This window comes from Leucoraja erinacea, chromosome 16 (genome assembly GCF_028641065.1).
Source record: "Leucoraja erinacea ecotype New England chromosome 16, Leri_hhj_1, whole genome shotgun sequence".
Taxonomy (NCBI): Eukaryota; Metazoa; Chordata; class Chondrichthyes; order Rajiformes; family Rajidae; genus Leucoraja; species Leucoraja erinaceus.
In genome coordinates, this window is record NC_073392.1 from 37,562,852 (window position 1) to 37,588,525 (window position 25,674).

The window sequence follows — 25,674 nt, forward strand, 5'->3', positions numbered from 1 at the left end:
CATGCTTGGTTAATCTGCTGGAATGTTTTGAGGATGTAACAAGCAGAAAAGATATAAGGGAGAGCCAGTGGAGCCAAGGTCCCACACAAGAGATTTGTGGGCAAAATTAGAGCACGTGGTATTCGGGGTAGGGTATTGACATGGATAGAGAAGTGGTTGGCAGACAGGAAGCAAAGAGTAGGGATTAACGGGTCGTTTTCAGAATGGCAGGCAGTGACTAGTGGAGTGCAGCAATGCTCGGTGCTGGTGCCCGTTATTTACAATATATATTAACGATTTAGACGAGGGAATTAAATGTGACATCTCCAAGTTTGCAGATGACACAAAGCTGGGTGGCAGTGTGAGCTGCAATGAGGATGTTTTGAGGCTGCAGGGTGACTTGGATAGGTTGGGTGAGTGGGCAGATGCATGGCAGATACAGTATAATGTGGATAAATGTGAGGTTATCCACTTTGGTGGCAAGACCAGGAAGGCAGATTATTATCTGAATGGTGTCAGATTAGGAGAAGGGGAGGTGCAACGAGACCTGGGTGTCCTTGTACATGAGTCACTGAAAGTAAGCATGCAGGTACAGCAGGCAGTGAAGAAAGCCAAGACGTTGGCCATCGAGAGAGGTTTTGAGTTTAGGAGCAAGGAGGTCCTGCAGTTTACAAGCCCTGGTGAGACCACACCTGGAGTATTGTGTGCAATTTTGGTCTCCTAATTTGAGGAAGGACATTTTTTTTGTTATTCAGGAGAGTGCAGCGTAGGTTCACCAGGTTAATTCCCGGGATGGCGGGATTGACATATGCTGAAAGAATGGGTCGACTGGGGTTGTATTCACTGGAATTTAGAAGGATGAGAGGAGATCTAATAGAAACATATACAATTCTTAAAGGATTGGACAGGCTAGATGCAGGAAAAATGTTTCTGATGTTGGGGGAGGCCAGAACTAGGGCTCACAGTTTAAGAATAAGGGGTAGGCCATTTAGGACTGAGATGAGGAGAAACATCTTCACCACAGTTGTGAATCTGTGGAATTCACAGCCACAGAAGGTAGTGGAGGCCAATTCATTGGATGTTTTCAAGAGAGAGTTAGATTTAGATCTTAGGGCTAAATAAATCAAGGGATATGCGGAAAGAGCAGGAATGGGGTACTGATTGTAGATGATCAGTGTAGACTCGGCTTGTACTCGCTAGAATTTAGAAGATTGAGGGGGGATCGTATAGAAACTTACAAAATTCTTAAGGGGTTTGACAGGCTAGATGCAGGAAGATTGTTCCCGATGTTGGGGAAGTCCAGAACAAGGGGTCACAGTTTAAGGATAAGGGGGAAATCTTTTAGGACCGAGATGAGGAAAACTTTTTTCACACAGAGAGTGGTGAATCTCTGGAATTCTCTGCCGCAGAAGGTAGTTGAGGCCAGTTCATTGGCTATATTTAAGAGGGAGTTAGATGTGGCCCTTGTGGCTAAAGGGATCAGGGGGTATGGAGAGAAGGCAGGAACAGGATACTGAGTTGGATGATCAGCCATGATCATATTGAATGGAGGTGCAGGCTCGAAGGGCCGAATGGCCTGCTCCTGCACCTATTTTCTATGTTTCTATCAGCTTGTTTTTATATGTTTCCATGTATCTATGAATGTTGAGAATGTCCTTTTAAAGAATAAGGATTCAAAATGCTCCCATTGGTTTTCACCTAATAAATATATTTTAACTTGATTGGCATTGGCTATTCAGAGTGTGATGTCAAATGCATATTTTGTTTTTTTTAAAGTTCCAAAAAATGCAAATGCTGAAATTTTATGGGAACATAAAAGGCTGGAGATTTTCAGATTGGGTAGCATCTGTGGAGAGAGGAGTTAAAATGTCAGCTCTTATATCATTGATGAATAAAATGCTGGGAATCTAATATAAAATAAATACAGGTTTGGCTGTGTGTGTTGTGAAAAGAAATCGTTAACGTTTCAGGTCAAAGACCTTTTGTAATATTGCTACAGATGCTGCCTGAGTGTTTTAAATACTTATTAATATTCACATTGAAATAGGTTTCTGCTTAATGTGATATATGATATATTTTAATGGCTGACAAATTGTATTTTTATTTCTTTTTTTAATTCTTTATTTCTGTGTAGGCAGAAGGTGGCAGCGGAAATTTTACTTGGTCATCATCCAATCAAGCTGTGGCAACAGTGACTGTAAAAGGAATGATGGCAACGGGGAATGTAATAGGGCTAAGTGTAATAAAAGCCCATGATGTTCAGAATCCATTACACTTTGGACGAATGATGGTACTTTTCTTCATTTTTACCTTTGCATTTTCATTACTATTTCCTGGAGGTTACCTATAAGAGATATGCATGGAATATGCTTAGCCTGAAATGAAGTGTTGAGATTTTAAGGGATGATAAAAGTAAACAATAGCTTGGATTGTGCGGTTAAGAAAAAAACTGATACCGAAAGCACCATCATTAAGTGTGATGCGTTCAGGAGTTCCTGGGGGTTAAATATCCGTTTAAGCACCGTTAAATATGAAAAGAAAGAGATGGCTGACCAATTTGATTTGTTTGCCCGTTAATTTGAATTATTCCAACTAACTCAATTTAGCAGAAAAAATTTGAAAGGTGTGCATGCTAACATGTGCATTTTTATTGATGCATAAGCATTTATTGCAGCCAAATGACCTCTCTGACACCAAATCCTTTAGAACCATGGAGTTACTTCATTTTATATTTTAATATTCAATAATTAAAATATTGAATATCTTTTTTTAATCTGTATTCCCATCCTTGTTTTCCTGCGTGCTGTTTTATTTTGCTTTTTATACATTTTTGGCAACAAATTCAACCACCGGCAACCACCTGCAACCTCTGGGAACCGCACGGAAACCTTGGGTGGGGCGCAAAGTCTCCAGAGGTTTGCGTTCAGGTTTCCTAAGTGGGACAGGGGCATAAGGTTTCTTCAATTTGATTGATTTTGCTGTATTCGTACAAGACCCAGTCATGGGTGTGCTACTGTTTTTGGCTCTCTTTTTAGAATATCTTTGAGCCTGTAAGTGGAATGAATGCCTTTACATTTACTACGGACAGAAGTATTATTTCTTGAGAACATACCAATTTTCGAAGATGGTGAATATTGTGCTACTACAGGGCAGCTTGTGCAAAGTAAAATTGGGCAGTTCATGGCCCAAGAAGATGCCTGGTGGTCTTTGAAAGACACTTTAGAAGAACAACAAAAGCTACAGCTTAAAGTATTAATACCAAATATTATTATAGTACAAAATCCTTTCAGGGCATTAAAGACCATCCTGGGGCTGATGCAGCGTGTGTAAAATTCACTGTTGTGAATGCAATTTACAATGCATTTTCCACTGGCATCCAGGAAACATTTCAGTGAAGCATTTGATTGAATTGTTTGTCATATTGATCAGGTTTGTAAAGAAAAAATGTTTATTTCATTTTCAAAATTTGCTTTTCGACTTGAGTAGAAAACAATTTGAGTTTCATATAATGTACGAGCAACTTGTGAAGGACTGATGTCAGCCTGGGAAAGTTTGAATTTTAGACAATGGACAATAGGTGCAGGAGTAGGCCATTCGGCCCTTTGAGCCAGCACCGCCATTCAATGTGATCATGGCTGATCATCCCCAATCAGTACCCCATTCCTGCCTTCTCCCCATATCCCCTGACTCTGCTATCTTTAAGAGCCCTATCAAGCTCTCTCTTGAAAGTATCCAGAGAACCCGCCTCCACCGCCCTCTGAGGCAGAGAATTCCACAGACTCACCACTCTCTGTGAGAAAAAGTGTTTCCTCATCTCCGTTCTAAATGGCTTACCCCTTATTCTTAAAACTGTGGCCCCTGGTCCTGGACTCCCCCAACATCGGGAACATGTTTCCTGCCTCTAGCATGTCCAAACCCTTAACAATCTTATATGTTTCAATAAGATTCCCTCTCATCCTTCTAAACTCCAGAGTGTACAAGCCCAGCCGTTCCATTCTCTCAGCATATGACAGTCCCGCCATCCCGGGAATTAACCTAGTAAACCTACGCTGCACTCCCTCAATAACAAGAATGTTGTTCCTCAAATTAGGGGAACAAAACTGAACACAATACTCCAGGTGTGGTCTCACGAGGGCTCTGTACAACTGCAAAAGGACCTCTTTGCTCCTATACTCTACTCCTCTTGTTTCAAGGCCAACATGCCATTTGCTTTCTTTACTGCCTGCTGTACCTGCATGCTTACTTTCATAGACTGATGAACAAGGACCCCTAGATCCTGTTTTACTTCCCCTTGTCCCAACTTGAGGCCATTTAGATAGTAATCCGCCTTCCTGTTTTTTATACCAAAGTGGATAACCTCACATTTATCCACATTAAACTGCATCTGCCCACTCCCCCAACCTGTCCAAGTCACTCTGCATTCTCATAGCATCCTCCTCACAGTTCACACTGCCACCCAGCTTTGTGTCATCTCCAAATTTGCTAATGTTACTTTGAATCCCTTCATCCAAATCATTGATGTATATTGTAAATAACTGCGGTCCCAGCACCGAGCCTTGTGGTACCCCACTAATCACTGCCTGCCATTCTGAAAGGGCTACATCGCCGAACACCTCCGCTCGGTCCGCAAGAACCTACCTGACTCAGTGGCTCAGCACTTCAACTCCCCCTCCCATTCCCAATCCGACCTATCTGTCCTGGGTCTCCTCCATTGCCAGAGTGAGCAACATCGGAAATTGGAGGAACAGCACCTCATATTCCGCTTGGGGAGCCTGCATCCGGAGGGCATGAACAATTTTGTTGGCCCTTGCTGTCTCCTCCCCTTCCTTAGCCCTCGAGCTCCTCCTCCCTTTTTTTTTCCTTCCTTCTCCCTGCCACCCCCTATCAGTCTGAAGAAGGGTTTCGGCCCGAAACGTTACCTATTTCCTTCGCTCCATAGATGCTGCTGCACCCGCTGAGTTTCTCCAGCATTTTTGTGTACATTAATCCCTACTCTTTTTTTATCACGTCAAACCCATAACTTTCTTTTACAATATTTACTTCTTAATTATTTATCATGATTCTTGTATGTCAACAAATATATGCAAATGATGAAATGTTCTCTGAAGAAAAAAAGAATGAGAGAGAGAGAGAGAGAGAGAGAGAGAGATACTGTGACATGAGGGTTAAGTTTCAGTGATCAGTGTAGCTTGCATGGGAAGAAAGTGGGTCCAAGTTCCACTGTAAATTTAAGCACAGAGCCTCGGTGAAATTTCAATTTATTATTGAAGGAGTGCTACATTAGTGTTTTAAATTGGATGCAACTTTTAAAATTGTTTCCCCTTGGTTGTGGATGTTGGGGTATTATTTATAGATGAGCAGAGTTTTGTGCCAGTTAACTAACCATTCATTTAAAAGTAAGCAGTCCTCCACTGCATTTGCTTATGCCAATAATCATGTCAACACCTTTTAGCTGTAATGCCTTGATTATTCATAAAATTCTAACTGTTTTTATTTTGAGGTTTATGTAATCGAGCCGATCCAGATGGAGTTTGCACCGTGCCATGTGGAAGCCAAGGTTGGGCAGTTATTGGATTTGCCGCTCAAAATCTACGGTCTTATGGATGTGGAAACGCAGGAAAAAGTCATGCTAACTGACTGCTCCCATTTTGACCTTGTGACAGAGATTGAAAACCGTGGTGTTTTCAAAAGTATAGAGGGTAAGGAAAAAGAGCATTTATCCTTATTTTTAATGAAAAATGGTAAAAGACAAAACCAGTAGCAATATTTTGCAATGGTTTTTTTTGCAGCTGTGTGCATTTTCAATGGAGAATGGATTGAAACAAGCCATTTACAACATTTCTCAATAGAAAATGTAATTGGTGTTTTTCACCTATGTCCACAAAACTCAGTGTAGCATGTTTTGCATTGTCTTCATTTATTCATAACGTGCCCGTCTTTCAAAGTTCATAATAAAACCAAGTGGGAAGTAAATAGTTCATGTCCGGTTTCAATCTGCAGTTGTTTAAATGTAAGAAATGGCATGTTCATTCTGTATCATGGTCCCTTCCCCTGCCTGCTCCCCAGTGTTAAACCATGAGAAGGTAATGGTGTGCTTGTAAAAGCAGGAAACCATATAACCATATAACAATTACAGTACGGAAACAGGCCATCTCGGCCCTACAAGTCCATGCCGAACAAATTTTTTTCCCCTTAGTCCCACATGCCTGCACTCGTACCATAACCCTCCATTCCCTTCTCATCCATATGCCTATCCAATTTATTTTTAAATGATACCAATGAACCTGCCTCCACCACTTCCACTGGGAGCTCATTCCACACCGCCACCACTCTCTGCGTAAAGAAGTTCCCCCTCATATTACCCCTAAACTTCTGTCCCTTAATTCTGAAGTCGTGTCCCCTTGTTTGAATCTTCCCTATTCTCAAAGGGAAAAGCTTGTCCACATCAACTCTGTCTATCCCTCTCATCATTTTAAAGACCTCTATCAGGTCCCCCCTTAACCTTCTGCGCTCCAGAGAATAAAGACCTAACTTATTCAACCTATCTCTGTAACTTAGTTGTTGAAACCCAGGCAAAATTCTAGTAAATCTCCTCTGTACTCTCTCTATTTTGTTGACATCCTTCCTATAATTTGGCGACCAAAATTGTACACCATACTCCAGATTTGGTCTCACCAATGCCTTGTACAATTTTAACATTACATCCCAGCTTCTATACTCAATGCTCTGATTTATAAAGGCTAGCATACCAAAAGCTTTCTTTACCACCCTATCTATATGAGATTCCACCTTCAAGGAACTATGCACGGTTATACCCAGATCCCTCTGTTCAACTGTATTCTTCAATTCCCTGCCATTTACCATGTACGTCCTATTTTGATTTGTCCTGCCAAGGTGTAGCACCTCACATTTATCAGCATTAAACTCCATCTGCCATCTTTCAGCCCATTTTTCCAAATGGCCTAAATCACTCTGTAGACTTTGGAAATCCTCTTCATTATCCACAACACCCCCTATCTTGGTATCATCTGCATACTTACTAATCCAATTTACCACACCTTCATCCAGATCATTGATGTACATGACAAACAACAAAGGACCCAACACAGATCCCTGAGGCACCCCACTAGTCACCTGCCTCCAACCCGATAAACAGCCATCCACCATTACCCTCTGGCGTCTCCCATTCAGCCACTGTTGAATCCATCTTGCTATACCTGCATTTATACCCAACAGTTGAACCTTCTTAACCAACCTTCCATGAGGAACCTTGTCAAAGGCCTTACTAAAGTCCATATAGACAACATCCACTGCTTTACCCTCGTCAATTTCCCTAGTAACCTCTTCAAAAAATTCAAGAAGATTAGTCAAACATGACCTTCCAGGCACAAATCCATGTTGACTGTTCCTAATCAGACCCTGTTTATCTAGATGCTTATATATATTGTCTCTAAGTATCTTTTCCATTAATTTGCCCACCACTGAAGTCAAACTAACAGGTCTATAATTGCTAGGTTTACTCTTAGAACCCTTTTTAAACAATGGAACAACATGCGCAGTACGCCAATCCTCGGGGACTATTCCCGTTTCTAATGACATTTGAAATATTTCTGTCATAGCCCCGGCTATTTCTACACTAACTTCCCTCAATGTCCTAGGGAATATCCTGTCAGGACCTGGAGACTTATCCACAAAACATGTAGAGTTCAAACATTGCATTAATATCAACGATTCAGGTCATGGATCGACTTGTGAACATGTGAAACAGATGAGCAGGAAAAGACTACCTGCTCCGTCAGTTCATGAATAAGTCTCCTTGTCCACCCTTGTAGTTAAGTGTAGTACATCCCCACGCTACCTTCACAGTTTTCTGTAACATGAACCTCTTGACCAAAACTGAAATAAAAAAGTTATTCCTTTCGCAATTGGGTTTTTTTCTCTCATAAAACCCCCTGAAGAATGAATTTTAATCTGCATCCCATATTTTTTGGTATGATTTGTTAATTCCGTGGGGGTAAACTTCCATTGCTCAGAAGTGTTGTAATGCAGGGGGTACATTGCAATCTCCTTGAAAAGACTAAAGAATAATATATTTTTAAAAACAATAGTATGGCCAGGAGAGGGAGTTGATTGGTTAGAATTAGATTGAGTTTAGTTTAGAGATACAACGTGGAAACTGGCCATTCGGCCCACCGAGCCCGTTCTGACCAGCAATCCCCAAACATTAACACTATCCTACACACACTGTGAACAATATACACTTATACCAAACCAATTTACCTACAAACTTGTACGTCTTTGGAGAGTGTATCAAAGAAAGCCCACGCGGTCATGGCGAGAACGTACAGATAGCACCCGTGGTCGGGGTCGAACCCAGGTCTCCGGCGCTGCAAGGCAGCAAATCTACCGCTGCGCCACCATGACACTCTTGGAACTTCCTCTTTGGATCCTTCAGGCAATCAAAATGAGTACTGAATCTGAATCATACATTGGAAAGCATTATCTGTAAAATGCCTTCCTATCTAATGCATTTTATTCCGAATTCAATAACCAGCACAATTCCCTCTGAGATGGTAAAAATGAGCATGCATGACACCACCCACTACACTGGGAAAAGAGCAAAGTAGTACCGATGCTGCCCATATCCTTCAATGGGCTGAAGTCTTGTACTGCTGAGATCTTGGCAAATTATTAAACAGGAAACTGAGGTCATTCCAGTATCCAACACTTCAATTATTTTTGAGATTTTTATATCGGGTCACCTCTAAGTCTCAGCTACACCAAATTAAATGGACCCATGTGTGTAGCTTTGAGTAGCTGATGTTCATTAAGCTGAGAAACAATGTTATGGATTGCCTTTGGAGTAGTTCCAGGGTTGTTATAATCATCCACTCTAGTTGGGTGAAGCAGAAACTGCAACATTACTTTATATGAGCTAAATGTAATGCGTTGCTTTTCTTGATGCAACTGATCACGTCGAACAACTGTCAGCAAGATGACGTTTTAGATACTTAAACCCATTTTTAAGAGAGTAAACGTTTAACAAGTGGCGGGTGAAAGGAGAGGAGTTTGGAGGGAGGATTGTTGTGGTAGTGTTAATCCAGGAAGTGACCTTGGAATACAGCCACTGTAAAAAGTAGAACAAGACGCTGTGCCCTCGGCGTTGGGGAGTGGGCTGAGGGGATGCGCTGAGGAATATGTATCCCAGGGTATGATGTCCAGTTTTGAATTAGATCAGCATTAGGTATGGTAGCCATTCTCTTTGTCCAACACTTCGCCCTCCAGACCATATGATGCATGATTTAATGCTTTACAATTTTTTTCAAAATGAGCTCCATGTATCGAAGTACCCAGCGTAAAATATCATAGGCCCAATTTGCCAACATGGCCCATCTACACTAGTCCCACCTGTCTGCATTTGGCCCATAACCCTCCAAACCTGTGCTATCCATGTACCTGCCTAAATGTCTCTTAAATGTTGGGATGGTCCGTGCCTCAAATACCTCCTATGGCAGCTCATTCCATACACCTACCCCACTTTGCGTGAAGAGGTTACCCCTCAGGTTCCTATTACATCTTTCCCCCCCTCATCTTAAACGTATGTCCTTCAGTTCTCGATTCCCCAACTCTGGGAAAGAGCCTCTACCCGATCTATTCCTCTCATGATTTAATACATCTCTATCAGATATCCCCCCTCATCCTCTTGCGTTCCAAGGAATAGAGTCCCAACCTACTCAACCTCTTCCTGTAGCTCAGGCCCTCTAGCTCTGGCAACATCCTCGTAAATCTTTTCTGTACCTTTCAAGCTTGGCAAAATTTTTCTTCATCATCTGCCCAAAACTGAACACAATTTTAAATGAGGCCTCACTGCAGTCTTATACAACTGCAACATGACCTCCCATCTTCAATACTCAACGTCCCAATAGTTGCTCAATAGAATAATTTTACACCTGAATACCTGTTTAATCCTGATAGGTCAACCCATTGTAGTAGGCAACTGATACATTTAGTTTAGTTTAGAGATACAGCACGGAAACAGGCCCTTCAGTCCACCAAGTCCACGCCGACCAGCGATCCCCACTTAGTAACACTATCCTACACATACTTGGGGCAATTTACATTTATACCAAGCCAATTAGCACACAAACCTGTATCTCTTTGGAGCGTGGGAGGAAACAGAAGATCTCGAAGAAAGCGCACGCGGTCACGGGGAGAACGTACAAACTCCGTACAGGCAGCACAGTAGCTCCACCGCTGCTCCACCATGCCGTCCTATTAATGCATGTGCATTTTAAATTTTGCATTGTAAAAAAATGAGCATTAGTGGAAATGTTGCATCAAAATATTTTGAAAACGATAGAAAATGTTGTTCAGTTTGTGCTAGAATTATCCATATTTAATTGGAGGAGGGGATACACTGGATGAATTGGAGAATCATTCTCCATGTCGTCTGCATTATTGGAGAAAATGTTTCCTTCCAATCGGGAATATACATTCTAATCGTTCAGTATCTCAGAACGAATTGACTGGAGAAACAATGGGGAGGGGCATTATATTGTAGTCTGCAGAATGATTTGAAAAAAGAGGAAGAAGATTAAATGTTATTGCCTTCTGTCACATGTGGGGAATCTACTGTGGTGGATGTTTATGTTAACTTTTATGTAGTTGTGTATGGCTGTATGGTAATTCAAATTTCACTGTACCTTAATTGGAACATGTGACAAGAAACTGACCTTTGAACCTCAAAAAATCTATATTTCTTAATGTTTTAACAGGGAGACTGGAGCCAGGGACCATGCACTGCAGTGGAATAAGAGTTCAAGCTGAGGCTCCAGGCTATACCAATCTTGTAGTTAGTTATAGCCATGGCCATGTGTACCTTACTGCCAGTATCACAATTGCTGCCTATGTGCCACTTAAAGTAAGTATTTGCAATGAGAAAATTAGAATCTTGGAGTTATACAGCACAGAAATGAGTCCTTTCTGACCACCTCATCCATGGCAACCATTATGCCAATCAATGCTAATCCCAGTATCCTGCTTTAAACCAGTACCCTGTCCACCTTTCCTGTTTGAGTACCTGTCCAAATGTCTCTTAACCACTGTAATTATATCTGCCTCCACCACCTTCTCCATTGGTTCATTTTCAGATATTCATCACAGTGCTTCTGTGTAAAAAAAACCCCATATACCTCAGATCTTTAACATTTCTCCCATCTTAGTTTTAAGTCTGTGCCTTCTAGTTCTAGACTCTCCAGCCCTTGGAAAAAGACTGTCAATTGATCTTCAGCCCATCATAATTTAAAATCTCTATTAGGTCACCCCACTGCCTCCTGCATCCAGTGAGAGTAAGTGCAGCCCATCTAATCTCCACCCTCCTCCATTTCCAGGCCATGTTTGTTTAAACCAGCATCTGCATTTCATTCTGACACACAATGTCCTTGTGAATTGGGTTGACCACCTTTTCTTGATCTTTCTTTTGTTGCCCATGAGTCACCGTAATTTACCCCCACAGTCTCTGAATTATTAATGTACATCTCCAGGTTATGAAATGTTACTCTGTTTATTTATCATCCAAAATATTTTCCCACATTCATTCTGAGATGTAACAAAGACTGTCAAATCAAAGAGAGATCAGGAAAAAAATTAAAGTTATATTAAAAATTCTGAGGAAGGCAGCACGAGCAGATTGATAGCAGAGGAATGGAGGGAAGGAAGCAGCCGGAGACATGGTGTTAGACGTGGATGGTGTTTGAGATAAACTGGGTTGGAGGACTGGAAATGTAGCCTGCCAGCAAACAGAGTATTGTTTTTACGTGTGTTTGTGAGTTAGAGACTGATCATGGAGGTGAAAGTCTGAAGAAGGGTCTCGACCCGAGACGTCGCCTATTTCCTTCGCTCCATAGATGCTGCCTCACCCACTGAGTTTCGCTAGCATTTTTGTCTACCGTGGAGGGGAATGGAGTTGGTCGTGAGGAAGTTTGCATTTTTCATAAATGTGACAGATGTCAGTGGCCCTGGGCAGCTCCAGCTCATCCACCTGTGCGGAGGAATTATTTTAGTCACTTCTTAAATCTTATTAATTACTCTCAAAGTCCCCTCTGTGAATTGCTTTGGGGTGTCTTCAACAACAAGGTCATAAACAAAAGGAGGAATGTGTTCATGCTATTGTTTAGTTTAGTGCAGAAACTGGACCTTCGGCCCACCGTGTCTGCACCGAATGGCGATCTCTGTACACTAGCACTATCTTATACACGAGGGACAATTTACATTTTATTTACCAAAGCCAAATTAACCTACAAACCTTCGTAGTGTGGGAGGAAAGTGGAGCACACGTGAAAACCCCACATGGACATGGGGAGAATGCACAAACTCTGTACAGACAGCACCCGTAGTCAGGATTGATCCCAGGTCCCTGGCGCCGTAAGGCAGCAGTTCTGCTGCTGCGCCACTGTGCCGTATACCTTTTTTATTATAGCTAGACAAAAGTCTGAAGAAGGGTTTTGGCCTGAAACGCTGCCTATTTGCTTTGCTCCATAGATGCTGCCGTACCCGCTGAGTTTCTCCAGCACTTTTGTCTACCTTCGATTTTCCAGCATCTGCAGTTCCTTCTTAAACCTTTTTTAATATTGTTCCTTTAAGTGGACCTCCACAGTCCAGTTATAATTGACTTTATGCTAATGCAAGAGCATCTTGAAATATGATGGCATTCAACACCTGAGATCCAGCTGTCAGCTTCACTATATGGGTATCTAGATTTGCCCAATCTGGAGATTTGTGGTTTGCTTTTGGTGGTGTTGCAATTACTATCACTCTGATAAAATAATAAAATATCATTTTGTTACAGATTGCTACATAAACTAAAGTATCTGTTACAATATACCAAGAGATACTACACAGTTCTTTAAAGTTACAATTGTTCATTAACTGCATTGCTTCCCCACGTAAAGGGTTATAATAAAAAAACATTTGGAGATGAAAGGACAAGAAGTAAAACAGAGAAAAGTTGTGGCTGGTTAATCATTTCTCAGTAATTAGTTAACTTAAAAGATAAATTACCTGATGGTATAATTTAATGTTTGTAGACAGCTGGTGGTCTATATATCTCTATGTCTGTGTCCACTACTTTTCTGATTATTAATTATCTCCATGGCAATGAACACATGGCCTGCAATACACAGTGTTCATAGACTTATTTTCATGGACTTGGGCTGTATCAATCAGAGGTTCTCTGAAGAACATTGATCAGATATATACATAAGACACAAAAAGCTGGAGTAACTCAGCGGGTCAGACAGTATCTCTGGAGGAAAGGAATAGGTGATGTTTTGGGTCAAGACCCTTTTTCAGACTGGAGAGCCAGGGGAAAGGGAAATGAGAGATATAAAGGGTGATATATAGAGAGATATAGAACAAATGAATGAAAGATGTGCAAAAAAGTAAAGATGATAAAGGAAACAGGTCATTGTTAGCTGTTTGTTAGGTGAGAACGAGTTGCAGACAATGAGACTCAACAAGACAACTTTGTAGCTGGTCTGACTTGGGTGGGGAAGGGATGGAGAGAGTGGGAATACAGGGGTTACTTGAAGTTAGAGAAATCCACTATCATACACTGTGTTGTAAGCTGCCCAAGAGAAATATAATAGATTGTACCGGCATTGGATGTTAATTTCCTTCACATCCTCCCTTCAGTGTGTAAACTGGATTTCCACTCCCAGTTTATGATTCTGTTTCCAGCGTAGCCTCTTTCATGACTCCTGGGGTGCCTGTCAAGTTTAGACTATCTCTGGGGATTTGAATTTGATCCTGACCGGTGCTTTTCATGTAGAGTTTGCATGTTCTCGCTGTGACTTTCAGCTTCCCTTTGGTGCTTGTTTACACCCATTTTCCAAAGACTTCCTGGTTAGTTGATTAATTTATTGGTATACATTTCCCATAATGTGGTGTTGGCTAGTGGATGGTTAGTGATACTCCAATAATTCCTTCGACACTTTGGCCTTGTCCAGGCCAAGCTGGCCAGTGATCTACCTGGGTAGGTCTAGTACACTCTGCAGCGTGGGGTTTTTTTGTTCATGGATAGGGTCATCACTTGATATGCTGGCACTTGGCCCTAATTGCTCTGATACTTGTAATTCTTCTTGTTACAAAAACAACCTAAATCAAAGTAAGCACTCCGCTGTGTTCCTCCTTAATCATTGTTGGTTGTAAGCACTTATTTTGAAGCCAAGAATGCAATATAATGAATTGAAGTTCCACCATTGAAATTTATTATGGTAGTGTTGACAAATGAATTTGCACAATAATTTTTCAGTAATAGTGATGCAAACATGATAATCTTCCTGATTTTTTTGTTGTTAATTTTAGGCTGTTGATCCAGTATCTGTGGCTTTGGTAACTTTGGGATCCTCAAAGGATATGCTATTTGAGGGAGGACCCAGGCCCTGGGTCCTGGAGCCTTCAAAGTTCTTCACAGATCTTACAGCTGAAAATGAAGAGAGTATCAGTCTTCATCTTATAAGTTCACCTGCATTTAGAAACCAGCCAAAGCATTTGGTTAGAGCTACCTGCATGGCACTGGGGGAGCAGGTGAGAAATAGTGGCTTAAAGTTAAGGTATGGGTATGGCTTAACAGCAATTTGCCGACATAAATGCTCCAACTGTATGCATAAGGTGTCTGTTCAGTGACCTCCTTTCAAGATGAATACAGTTCTTGGTGTGTACATCTACATAGATATGTGAATCATTTGTAAACTTCTCTGGTACTTGATGCAACTGACCTTTTTTGTTTTGGCGGTGTTTACAGCCAGTTACTACTCACCCAGGCCCTATTATTTTAGAAATGTTACAATATGAGAGAGTCGTTCTTTGTTCACTTTAAACTATTGTATCCTTCTTATTGAATGGATGTTTCTTTCCGTTTCAGGTTTTGGCTTTGACAGTTGGGAACAAGGCTAGCTTAAAAAACTCCTTCCCTGCAGTGGAGCCAGCTGTCGTTAAATTTATCTGCTGTCCTCCTTCAAGGCTTTCATTGACTCCTGTGTACCTGAGTTCTCAGTTGGACGTATCATGCCCTTTGCTTCAGCAAAATAAGCAAGTTGTATGTCAAATTTGTGTTCTAAATAATTTGTATTTTTATTTATTTATTCCCCCCCCTTTTTTTAATTTATTTTTGTTAGAAGTAAGTACAATACTGTGATATCTCAGTACCTAATACTTGTTGACATATTACATTTCATATACAACTTCTTATTTTTTAATTTAATAGCCAAACAGGAATAAGGAGGAAAAGAGTAGAATTTTGTATTTTTAGAGATACAGCGCGGAAACAGGCCTTTCGGCCCACCAAGTCCGCATTGACCAGTGACCCCGCATGTTAACACTATCCTACACATACTAGGGACAATTTACACATACACCAAGCCAATCAACCTACAAACCTGTACGCCTTTTGGAGTGTGGGAGGAAACCGAAGATCTCGATGAAAAGTCACGGGGAGAACACACAAACTCCGCACAGACAGCACCTGTAGTCAGGATCGAACCTGGGTCTCCTGCGCTGCAAGCGCTGTAAGGCAGCAACTCTACCGCTGCGCCACTGTGCCGCCCTGTAACATTGAACATTGTAACATTGAAATTCCTAAGCAAGCTTGATTTTTCACGCCAATCCGATTACCAAGCCCATACTGTATAAGAATATATGCATTTGCTTTAAGTATTTAGAGAATGTTGTTTTCTTTTGGTCACTAGAACCATTTTTTATTATTTTGTTTTGAGGAAAAGCCTAATTAAAATTATTACTTTATGCTGATAGTTTTGTATCTCTTCTAGGTTCCTGTGTCAAACTATCGGAATCCAGTTCTTGATTTGGAAGCATATGACCAGCAAGGGCGTAAATTTGACAACTTTTCTTCCCTTAATATTTTTTGGGAATCATCAAAGCTTTCCTTAGCCAGCATTGAACAGAACATGCCTATGCAAATAAATGTAAAAGATCATGGAAATGGGCAAAGGAAGCAACATGGTATAGTTAACGTCCAATTAATTTTGTTTTCATTGTAAAAGTTGAAGAGTTTGTGTCACCTCACGATGTGGACTTCATTCTTTCAAGGTTTACAAACTGTACTGGTTCATCGTGAATCAGGAACTACCTCGATCACAGCAACTGCAGCGGGCTACCAACAGGAACATCTCGTTGCAGCGAAAGTTAAATCCAAGGTATGTCATAGAGTAAAATGACAGTAAATCGAAGTATGAATTAAGAGTGTAGGAAGGAACTGCAGATGCTGGTTTACACAGAAGATAGACACGGAAAGCTGGAATAACACAGCGCAACAGGCAGCATCTCTGGAGAGGTCTGGGTGATGTTTCGGGTTGAGGAAGAGTCTTCAGGAAGGGTGTCGACCCGAAATGTCACCCATTCCTTCGATCCAGATATGCTGCCTGTTTCGCTGAGTTACTCCAGCATTTTATATCTATCTATGAAGTTAGATTACTTACTAAGTACCACGTAAATTGAAGTATCAGCCATGGATTAATCACAAGGGCTGATTAATCCATGGGAAAAGAGTAGTTTTAATAATACTGGGTTACAATGTACTTAAAGATGAATAATGGACATTCTGATTTTTGGTTCTGCTTTGTCACAGTATGATCCCTTACTGCCTGTATCGGCTACAATTGAATTGTTGCTTGTGGAAGATGTTAAAGTCATTCCGGATAATGTTACCATTTACAACCATCCAAATGTTAAGGTAAAAGTTCACCAAACATTTTGGAATGCATGTACAAAAAAACTTTTGTTTGCAAAATGTATATTGAAGTTGAGAATTTTTTGCCCCTTTGTTTCTAAAAGGCAGAGCTTTCACTCAAGGAAGGATCAGGATATTTTTTTATCAATACAAGTTCAATGGACCTAGCAAGGGTAGCCTATCAGGAGGCCCAGAGCATTGCTCAGGTAAGTCATTCTCCTCTATGATCTGGGCGCAGGGGGAGTGGCTGTAGTTCTTGGTGTTTTTTAATCTCTTGCAGTAGAATTAAGCCATCCAATAGTTTTTAAACAGTGGATAAATTAAAATGTGGTTGGATTTATAATATCTTCTGTAGCTTTTGGTAAATTAATAACATAATATTGCACTGGATGACATACGCTGTTACCAGCAACTTCAAAAGAAAGTATCCCAGGAAAGTATCCCATTGTTAGCCAGAGGCTTCAGCAAGGCTAACCTGGGGAGCGTACTACTAAAATACTACCTACAAACATGCTTTCCCATCCCTGCTGCTCTATCCTCTGCCCGCACTTTAGAAAATCAGATCACTGTGCCCCTTCTCCCTGCTTATAAACATAAAGTAAAGCATGAGGATCCAACACACTATGTTGTACTGTGCAAGTCTGAATAAATAGTTCTCTTACATGCCTCCTTTGAGTTGGTGGACTGGTCCACATTTAAGGAACCGACAGCCAACCCAGATAAAGTGGGGTAGACGTCAGTCTTGACCCAAACGTCACCTATTGCTTCGCTCCATAGATGCTGCGTCACCCGCTGAGTTTCTCCAGCATTTTTGCTAACCCAGATGAATACACCAGTGCCATCACTGACTTGGTCAATAAGTGTGTCAAGAACTGCCTGATGAAGAAGTCAATCAAAGTATCCCCAAATGGAAACCGCGGGATCCTCTCAGAGAGACCACCAGGTTCAAGAACGGCGTCTTTCCAGCATCCATCAGGTTCTTGAATATTGCACAACCACTACTTGGATCCCATGCAATCTAACCTTCCAGAGCAGCCTACCATACGGAACCTTGTCGATTGCTTTACTGAAATCCATGTTTACAACATCTACAGCTCTGCCCTCGTCGACTTTTTTGGTCACATCTTCAAAAAGCTCAGAGACACAACGTCCCTCGTGCAAAACCATGCTGACTATCGCTGATCAGCCCTTGCCCATCTAAATGCTTGAAGATCTTATCTTTGGCAACCATGATCTCCTATGGACTTTATTCTTGGTTGCATTATGATGTTCAGTTTTGCGCTATATTGGTTATCGAGAGTTACTAATCACTCATTTATTGTATTATTGACATTGACATATTTATGGGATGAGTGTATGGGCCTGTTAAGCTGTAGCAGGTACTAATTTCATTTGTTGTCTTTACATATGACAATTAAACGCTCTTAACTAGTGATGTTCAAGTGACCTAGACCTACACAGAAAGCTTAGGTATGACCTTTGCAAAGCTATTAAGGATGCTAAGAAAGAATACAAGTTCTTGCATGCCATAATGGGTTACAAGGTGAAGTTGGGCAGAATCAAGGGCAATAATGTATTCCACCCTGCTGAGTTCAATACTCAGTTTGAACAGTGGGTCAGTGAAACGACATTATCTGTCCCGCCAGCCTCTGGTGCAGATGTCAGATTCAGGTCCACTAGCGCAGATGTCAGATCAGCCTAGTGAGCCTAAAATCTGTGGGCAGAAAGTTACTAGAGAGTATTCTAAAGGATACGATCATCAAGCATTTTGATGGACAAGGGCTGATTAAGGATAGTACATGGGAGGTCATGTCTCATGTACCTGAATGAGTTTTTTGAAGATGTGACCGAAAAGATTGATGAGGTCAGAGCTGTAGATGTTGTATATATGGATTTCAGCCAAGCATTCGACAAGGTTCCGCATGGGTAGACTGCTCTGGAAGGTTAGATCGCATGGAATCCAAGGAGAGATAGCTGAATGGATAGAAAATTGGCTTCCTGGAAGGAAGTAGAAGGTGATGGTGGAAGGTTGCTTTGCAGACTGGAGGCCTGGGACTAGTGGTATGCCTTAGGGTCCTGTGCTGGGCCAATTGCTGTGACCCTAACCCTGGGTCATCTGTATCAATGATTTGAATGAGAACATGGTTAGCAAGTTAGCAGATGACACTAAAGTGGGTGGTGTTGTAGATAGTGAAGATGGTTGTCAAAGATTACAGCAGGATCTTGATCAGTTGGGCAGGTGTGCTGAGGAATGTCAAGAAAGCACACGAATGCCCTGCTTTCTTAGAAGAATGAGAACATTTGGCATGACCCCAATGACGAATCAACGTTGGCGGATGCACCATAGAAATCCTCCTGTCTGGATGCATCACTGCTTGGCATCAAGGCCACAATAAATTGCAATTGCGAATGCTACCCAGTCCATCACTCACCCAGCCCCTCCATCGATTGACTCCATCGACTGTTCTCGCTACATTGGTAAAGAATCTGACATAATCAAAGACCAACTCCCACCATGACCATAATCAAAGACCAACTTCCCTCTCCCGTAGGACCATAGATGCAAAAGTTTGAAAGCACAAACCGTCGGACTCTAACACCTTTCCCATTGTTACCAGACTCTCACACTAATATAAATGTTCCATCTTCCATTCTACCCCATGCAGCTGTAGCCCTTTTTGACCTGCACTTTTTCTGTAGGTGTAACGCTAGACTGCATTGTATTTTTCACTTTTGTGCCACCTAGATTTGTGTCTATACTCGTGTATGGTGTGAGCTGTCTGGATGGAATGCAAACAAAGGTTTTCACTTTCTCGGTACACGTGACTAACCAAAATAACCTAAACCAGATTGTCTTTAACAGAAAAAAACGGCCAACTACCAGTTAATTACTACTATTTGTATTTTGTACAGGTGTGGCCAATTCATCCAGGAACTTTGAGCGTCTTGGTCCACGACTTATGCTTGGCTTTTCTGGAGCCTGCTAAAGCTGAAGTACACATATCAGATATTTTGGAGCTGTATGTACGGGTTGTGGACAAGGTTAGTCGTTTTGGTTTGTGTATTAATTGCAAGTCAAGATAGATGAAGTCGTACATAATAAGTAGCATATTTTTTGTAAATGGATTCTTGGATCGTTAAAGCAAACAAACATGTTTCAATAAAATGATTAAAAATATGGTGGACATAATGGCTATTCAATGATGGAAAAAATAAATTACAGATGTAGACTCTGCACTGCAGCTTAAACAGTGATGATGATGGACAACTTCAGAGAAAGATTTAGGACCCGTTCTTTTGGAACAGAAAAGCTAGTAGATGGTTTAATGAAGGATTTTTAAAAGTAGCATGGCTTATGATAGGATGAATTGAAGAATATCTTTTTCCTGTGGAAATGATATGGAAGATTTGTTAGTTAAACACTAATTCATCGTGTGAGGGAAGAATTGGGGGAAATTTCCCGAATGCATAAAATTTGACTGCACAGTGAATATTTGACATTGATTGCTTCTCCAAACGGAAACTGGATTCCGCAAAATTGTGACAATCTAAGAAAAATCAATATAAATTCAACTATAACTGCAATTACATGATATAGAACTATAGAAACAAGGAACTGCAGATGCTGATTAATACACAAATACATCAATTGCTGGAGTAACTATGAATTGGATTACATCTCTGGAGAATCTCTCCCGTTTTCCAGCTTCCTCTCCCCACCCCACCCCCCCGGCAAACTGCTACAATCAGACTGAAGAAGGGTCTCGACCTGAAGCATCACCTGTCCATGTGCTGCATAGATGCTGCTACTCAAGTCATTTGTGCCCTTTTGCTTTACTAAAAGGAAAGGGCATTGGAGCAGGAAATCAAAGAGCAACTGTATTGAAAGTAGGGGGTGGTGCAATAGGCCACGTGTAAAACAAAATATTGTTTATTGCGTCTTGGAAAGATAACTGCATGCTTGGCTGTGATGACATGGAAATATAGATGGTATTATCACCTTTTGGGGGATCATTATTTTGGACATATAAGGGTAACAAACAAAGATATTCTGACCTGTTGTGTTATGGTTAAATAAAGATTAATGGGCTTGCGCATACCGCTTTGGAAATCCACTTTGCTTTTCAAACTATTTAAATGACACACATGAAAACATTTGATATTAAGATAACTTTGTCTTCTGCAGGTGGAGATTTATAACACCGTCAAAGCCTATGTGCGAGTTTTGGATTATTCAAGAAAACCCTTCTTGTCCAAATACTTAACATTCATGAAGTTAAAATTGAAAGCAGCTTCTCAAATACTTTCTTTGGAGTAAGTAACTTTTTTTTGACCTGGAAAGAATGATTAGTTCCGTCCCTTTTCATCTCCGTAGACTGGGTTCTGCAGGGGTAACTATTTGGTGCGTTGTCCATCTTCCTTCAGTTTAATCATGAATGCTTGAACTGATGGTTTTTTCGACCCCTTCCTTCTCCACCTGCCCTCACCACCCACCCGTCCACCCACTCACATTCAACACATTTTCTGTCTTAGGCCACTTGATGAAATCCTTGACGATTACACTGTTAGCTTTACTGTGAAAGGAATCGCTATTGGACTGACAAGTTTGACAGCAACTGTAGTAACCAAAACTGGCAAAAAACTAAGTTCTGCACCTCAACAAATTGAAGTAAGTTTGAGCATGGTTCAACTATTTCCATAATTGATCGAGAAATGTTATTATCATGATATTATAAACCAAAGAACACTCATACAGAATTCTAATATTCTGAATGTTAAAGATAAGGAATGAATATTTGATATAATTTCAATCTTATCCGTATCTGGAATTAATTTGTTTCTGTTCTGCAGGTTTTCCATCCTTTTCGATTAATTCCAAGAAAAGTAACACTCATTGTGGGCGCAATGATGCAGGTTGGTTGTAATCAGGATGTGATTATTTCTCACAAGTGTTTAGAACTGAAACATGCTGAAACGTTTTAACTTTGGATATAAGGCACAACATAATGAAAGTTACAAAATATTTCTGTCTGGATATTCTGAAGAATGTTAATAATTTACTATCTTGCAGATTACTTCTGAAGGAGGACCGCAGCCTCAGTCCAATATTCTGTTCTCCTTAAGTGACCAGAATCTTGCCACAGTGAATAACATTGGCCTTGTGAAGGGGCTTGCAGTTGGAAGTGGGAAGGTGAAAGGTGTAGTCCAAGTAATTGATGCTGAAAGTGGCAAAGTAGTGGTGATTTCTCAGGTAAGAATTGTGAAATCAGGATCCGATGTGCCACAATTGTGTTTTACATTGGTTCATGCATTAGAGTGTCAATTCGTCAGAGGTTTTTTGAAGAGAACCCATTCTGAAGAAACCCTATGAAAACCTTCAGCCACTGGCATTGCTGATATTCTATGGTGAAAGCAGATAATTTGAATTATATCCTTGGGTTAATCCTGGATTAGAAAAGGAAGTTTATTACCAAATCTCTTGAAAATTAATGTTGATTTTACACCTGTATGGGTAGTTTTTATTTCTTGAGATGACACAGCAAAACCATAGCAACATTTGTTCACTAAGTCAGGCTTTTAAGTACATTTAATTAACTTGAAAGTTTTTCTTATGAAATGATATATAGTAACAACTCTCGTCATAATAGACTATATAAGTAAGTAAGTAGGTTTATTGGCCAAGTATTCACATACAAGGAATTTGCCTTGGTGCTCCGCCCACAAGTAACAACATGACATACAGTGACAGTTACGAATGACTCGGAAAACACTAAACATTAATAATAATAAAACATTAATGATAAAACACCATTGATCAAGCATGTGAACCAACAAAATACCAGATCAAAGGGAGGCTACAGATTTTTGGCTGTTGAGTAGAGCAACTACTCGTGGATAAAAACTGTTTTTATGTCTGGCAGTGGCAGCTTTGACAACCCGGAGTCGCCTTCCAGAGGGAAGTGATTCAAAGAGTTTGTGGCCAGGGTGAGAGGGGTCAGAGATGATCTTGCCCGCTTGCTTCCTGGGGGCAATGGTGTCTGTTATTGCTGATTGTCCATTTTAACCGAGTAGGTATTATCATTGTGTATAGTTGAAACGAAGAACTGCAGATGATGGTTAATTCACAAAAGGACACAAGAAGATGGATAGGTGATGTTGGGACCGTTCTACAGACAGGCTCAGTTTGCTGAGTTACTCCAGTGCTTTGTGTCATTTCACTTTAAAACACGGCGCTGATGCCGGTGGTCTGTACCAGCGAGCCCTTTGTCACCGGTTAACATGTCTGTTGTTGCACCTGGGGACAGTGCTTTATTCAGGCCGCTGCTAACGACAGGTCGCGGCTTGGTCACCATGGGGCACCCTTCCCCTCTTACCTGCTGTGGCTTTCAAGGTCGAGTGTGTTGGTGTCTCTGGGACGGAGGAGGTGGCAGTGGAGTGGAGGGGGCAGACGGCAGAGGCCGAGTGGACAGAGCGGCAGAAGGAGGAGGCGGACAAAGTGAAGAAAGAAGTGGCAACTGGTTGGGGAGAGGGGAGGGAGCCCCACGGTGACTGAGTGTGTCCTGTTGGTGGTGGCTGCCTGAAGAAAGCACTGGCCCCAGGGGTTACAACATGAGCCACAACAGCTGCATCAACTGGATTGTGCGGTGGGTGAAGACAGGCTCACTCTCGCTCGATCATGTGTCAGATGACGTTCTGCCATTGCTTTGCCGCAGCCAGTGCCACATCTGTGCCTCTGCGGAGACTGTCCGCAGTGCATGACTCTCCACTGCAAGTCAGTAGGTGGGCCATTGTCTGTATCTCTCCACAGTTCCACGTCAGAGTCCGAGAGGCTCCACATCTTCAGGTTGAGTCTGCAACGTCCCACTCCAGTGTGGAGGCAGTTTAGGGCTTTCCAGGTCGTAGTATAAGGCAGGTAGTGTCCTGGTGCCATCTGTTGTTTGGTTTTGGTACCTGGTTGGCTCTGGTCCACGAAGCTGTTCCGACTCTTCATGCGTTTCTTGGCATGTTGGTGATTGTGCAAAGGGTGGCGGGGGTCTGTGTCCGCATTGAAGCGTTGCGGTTGCAGCTGCCCAATCACAGGCTCACTGTTGCACCTTTCCAGTTGGTGGTGGCCTCGGAAGCTTCTGCCATTAGAGGCCGGACAGGCGATGCAGGTCCGAGATCCAGCCACTGTAACCAAAATCTGTTATAAGGTCTGTTAAAACAAGGGTTTATTTTAATTTTTAGAATGTTTAAGATTATAAATAATCTCACCTGGTCACATGACAACAATCATGAGGTAAAAATATTTCAAATTGGTAAATGCCTTAAAGTTTATGATTATATCATAATTCCCAACAAGATTGAGAGGTGTGTAGGAAGAAACTGCAGATGCTGGTTTACACACAAGATCTCTGGAGAGAAGGAATGGATGACGTTTCGAGTCAAGATCCTTCTTCAGACTGAGCGTCAGGGGAGAGAGAGTTACAGAGATAAGGTAGTAGAGAAGTCAATGTTCATACCACTGGGGTGTTAGCAGCCCAAGCGAACTATGAGGTGCTGTTCCTCCAATTTGAGCTGGGCCTCACTCTGACAATGGAGGAGACTCATGACAGAAAGGTCAGTGTGGGACTGGGAGGGCGAGTTAAAGTGTTAACCTACCTGATCTCCCGATGGCTCTCCTATATATCGGCAAGACCAAGCGCAGGCTTCATAATCGTTTTGCTGAACACCTCCGCTCAGTTCGCCTAAATCTACCTGATCTCCAAGTTGCTTAACACCTTATTGCTCAAATAATTTCCCAAAATAATTATACACGTCAATAGATTGATGCATCTGCTAATTGTGACTCGCATACTTCAGGTCGCATATAAGCTAAAGCATTCCAAATAAAGCTGGCCGTCCCTCGGATTACATTGCATCTCTGTTTGCTCTGTTTTCACACAGAGAGTGGTGAATCTCTGGAATTCTCTGCCACAGAAGGTAATTGAGGCCAGTTCATTGGCTATATTTAAGAGGGAGTTATATGTGGCCCTTGTGGTAAAGGGGGTATGGAGAGAAGGCAGGTACAGGATACTGAGTTGGATGATCGGCCATGATCATATTGAATGGCGGTGCAGGCTCGAAGGGCCGAATGGCCTACTCCTGCACCTATTTTCTATGTTTCTATGTCACCTTCTCCCAGCTAACAATGGTCTATTCTACATTTTCCTTGATCTGCATCTCTTTTGATCTCTTGCACTTCCTTATCTCTGTTTCCCCTGACGCTCATTCTGAAGAAGGGTCTCGACCCAAAACATCACCCATTCCACCTTTACAGAGATACTGCCTGTCCCATTGAGTTACTCCAGCATGTTTGTGTCTATCTAAGATTGAGAGGTGGTAGCCATGCCAAAATTAATTAATTCATCAATCAAAACACTGCATTTCCACACCTCCAACTCTTCAAAGATTTTCATCTCTGTTTGTACTTCCATTCTGCACATGGATAAAATTGTCTATAAATTGGAAGTTTACCTCATTTATTCAAACTGTGCCCTTTGATCACGCTCTGACATTAAATAATATTTCAGATCTACTTTATTCAACCTCCTGTTTGTGAATTATTAATGGTTACATGGGCTTTAAAATGAAAGCTTTTTCCTCATAAATTACTTCCTTCTGCACAGTGACTGCAATGAGACCAGTGTCAACTGTCACGTTGTTTCTCAGCAACCAGAAGCAGTGACCAGATGACCAATTCTTTATCCACCGCTTTTGATTTGTATTCTATTCTTTTGCCATATAGCTTTGCTGAAGGCTATTCTACATTGGTTGGATATGCCAAGTTTTTGTCTATTAGGATTCCTGGGTCATTTCCAATTACATTCTTGGCACTACTTCATTTATTGAGTATATGTCATCTATTTTTCCCTTATGTATAGTACTTAAATTGCATGTAGTTCATTTCTGTGCACATACATAGTATA

At 41.4% G+C, this 25,674-nt stretch overlaps 1 protein-coding gene across 1 annotated transcript in view; it reads left to right on the forward strand.

The window, feature by feature from the left end:
* Nucleotides 1-25,674, forward strand: part of nup210 (nucleoporin 210) — a 146,761-nt gene that overhangs the window by 68,237 nt on the left and 52,850 nt on the right. Inside the window, exons 12-25 of the mRNA XM_055648193.1 lie at nt 2,114-2,269; nt 5,480-5,678; nt 10,755-10,900; nt 14,344-14,565; nt 14,903-15,076; nt 15,807-15,999; nt 16,087-16,193; nt 16,625-16,729; nt 16,831-16,932; nt 19,640-19,768; nt 20,913-21,040; nt 21,260-21,395; nt 21,578-21,640; nt 21,798-21,977. Of these exons, the coding sequence (XP_055504168.1) occupies nt 2,114-2,269; nt 5,480-5,678; nt 10,755-10,900; nt 14,344-14,565; nt 14,903-15,076; nt 15,807-15,999; nt 16,087-16,193; nt 16,625-16,729; nt 16,831-16,932; nt 19,640-19,768; nt 20,913-21,040; nt 21,260-21,395; nt 21,578-21,640; nt 21,798-21,977 (2,040 nt within the window). The remainder of the gene's footprint in view (nt 1-2,113; nt 2,270-5,479; nt 5,679-10,754; nt 10,901-14,343; nt 14,566-14,902; nt 15,077-15,806; nt 16,000-16,086; nt 16,194-16,624; nt 16,730-16,830; nt 16,933-19,639; nt 19,769-20,912; nt 21,041-21,259; nt 21,396-21,577; nt 21,641-21,797; nt 21,978-25,674) is intronic.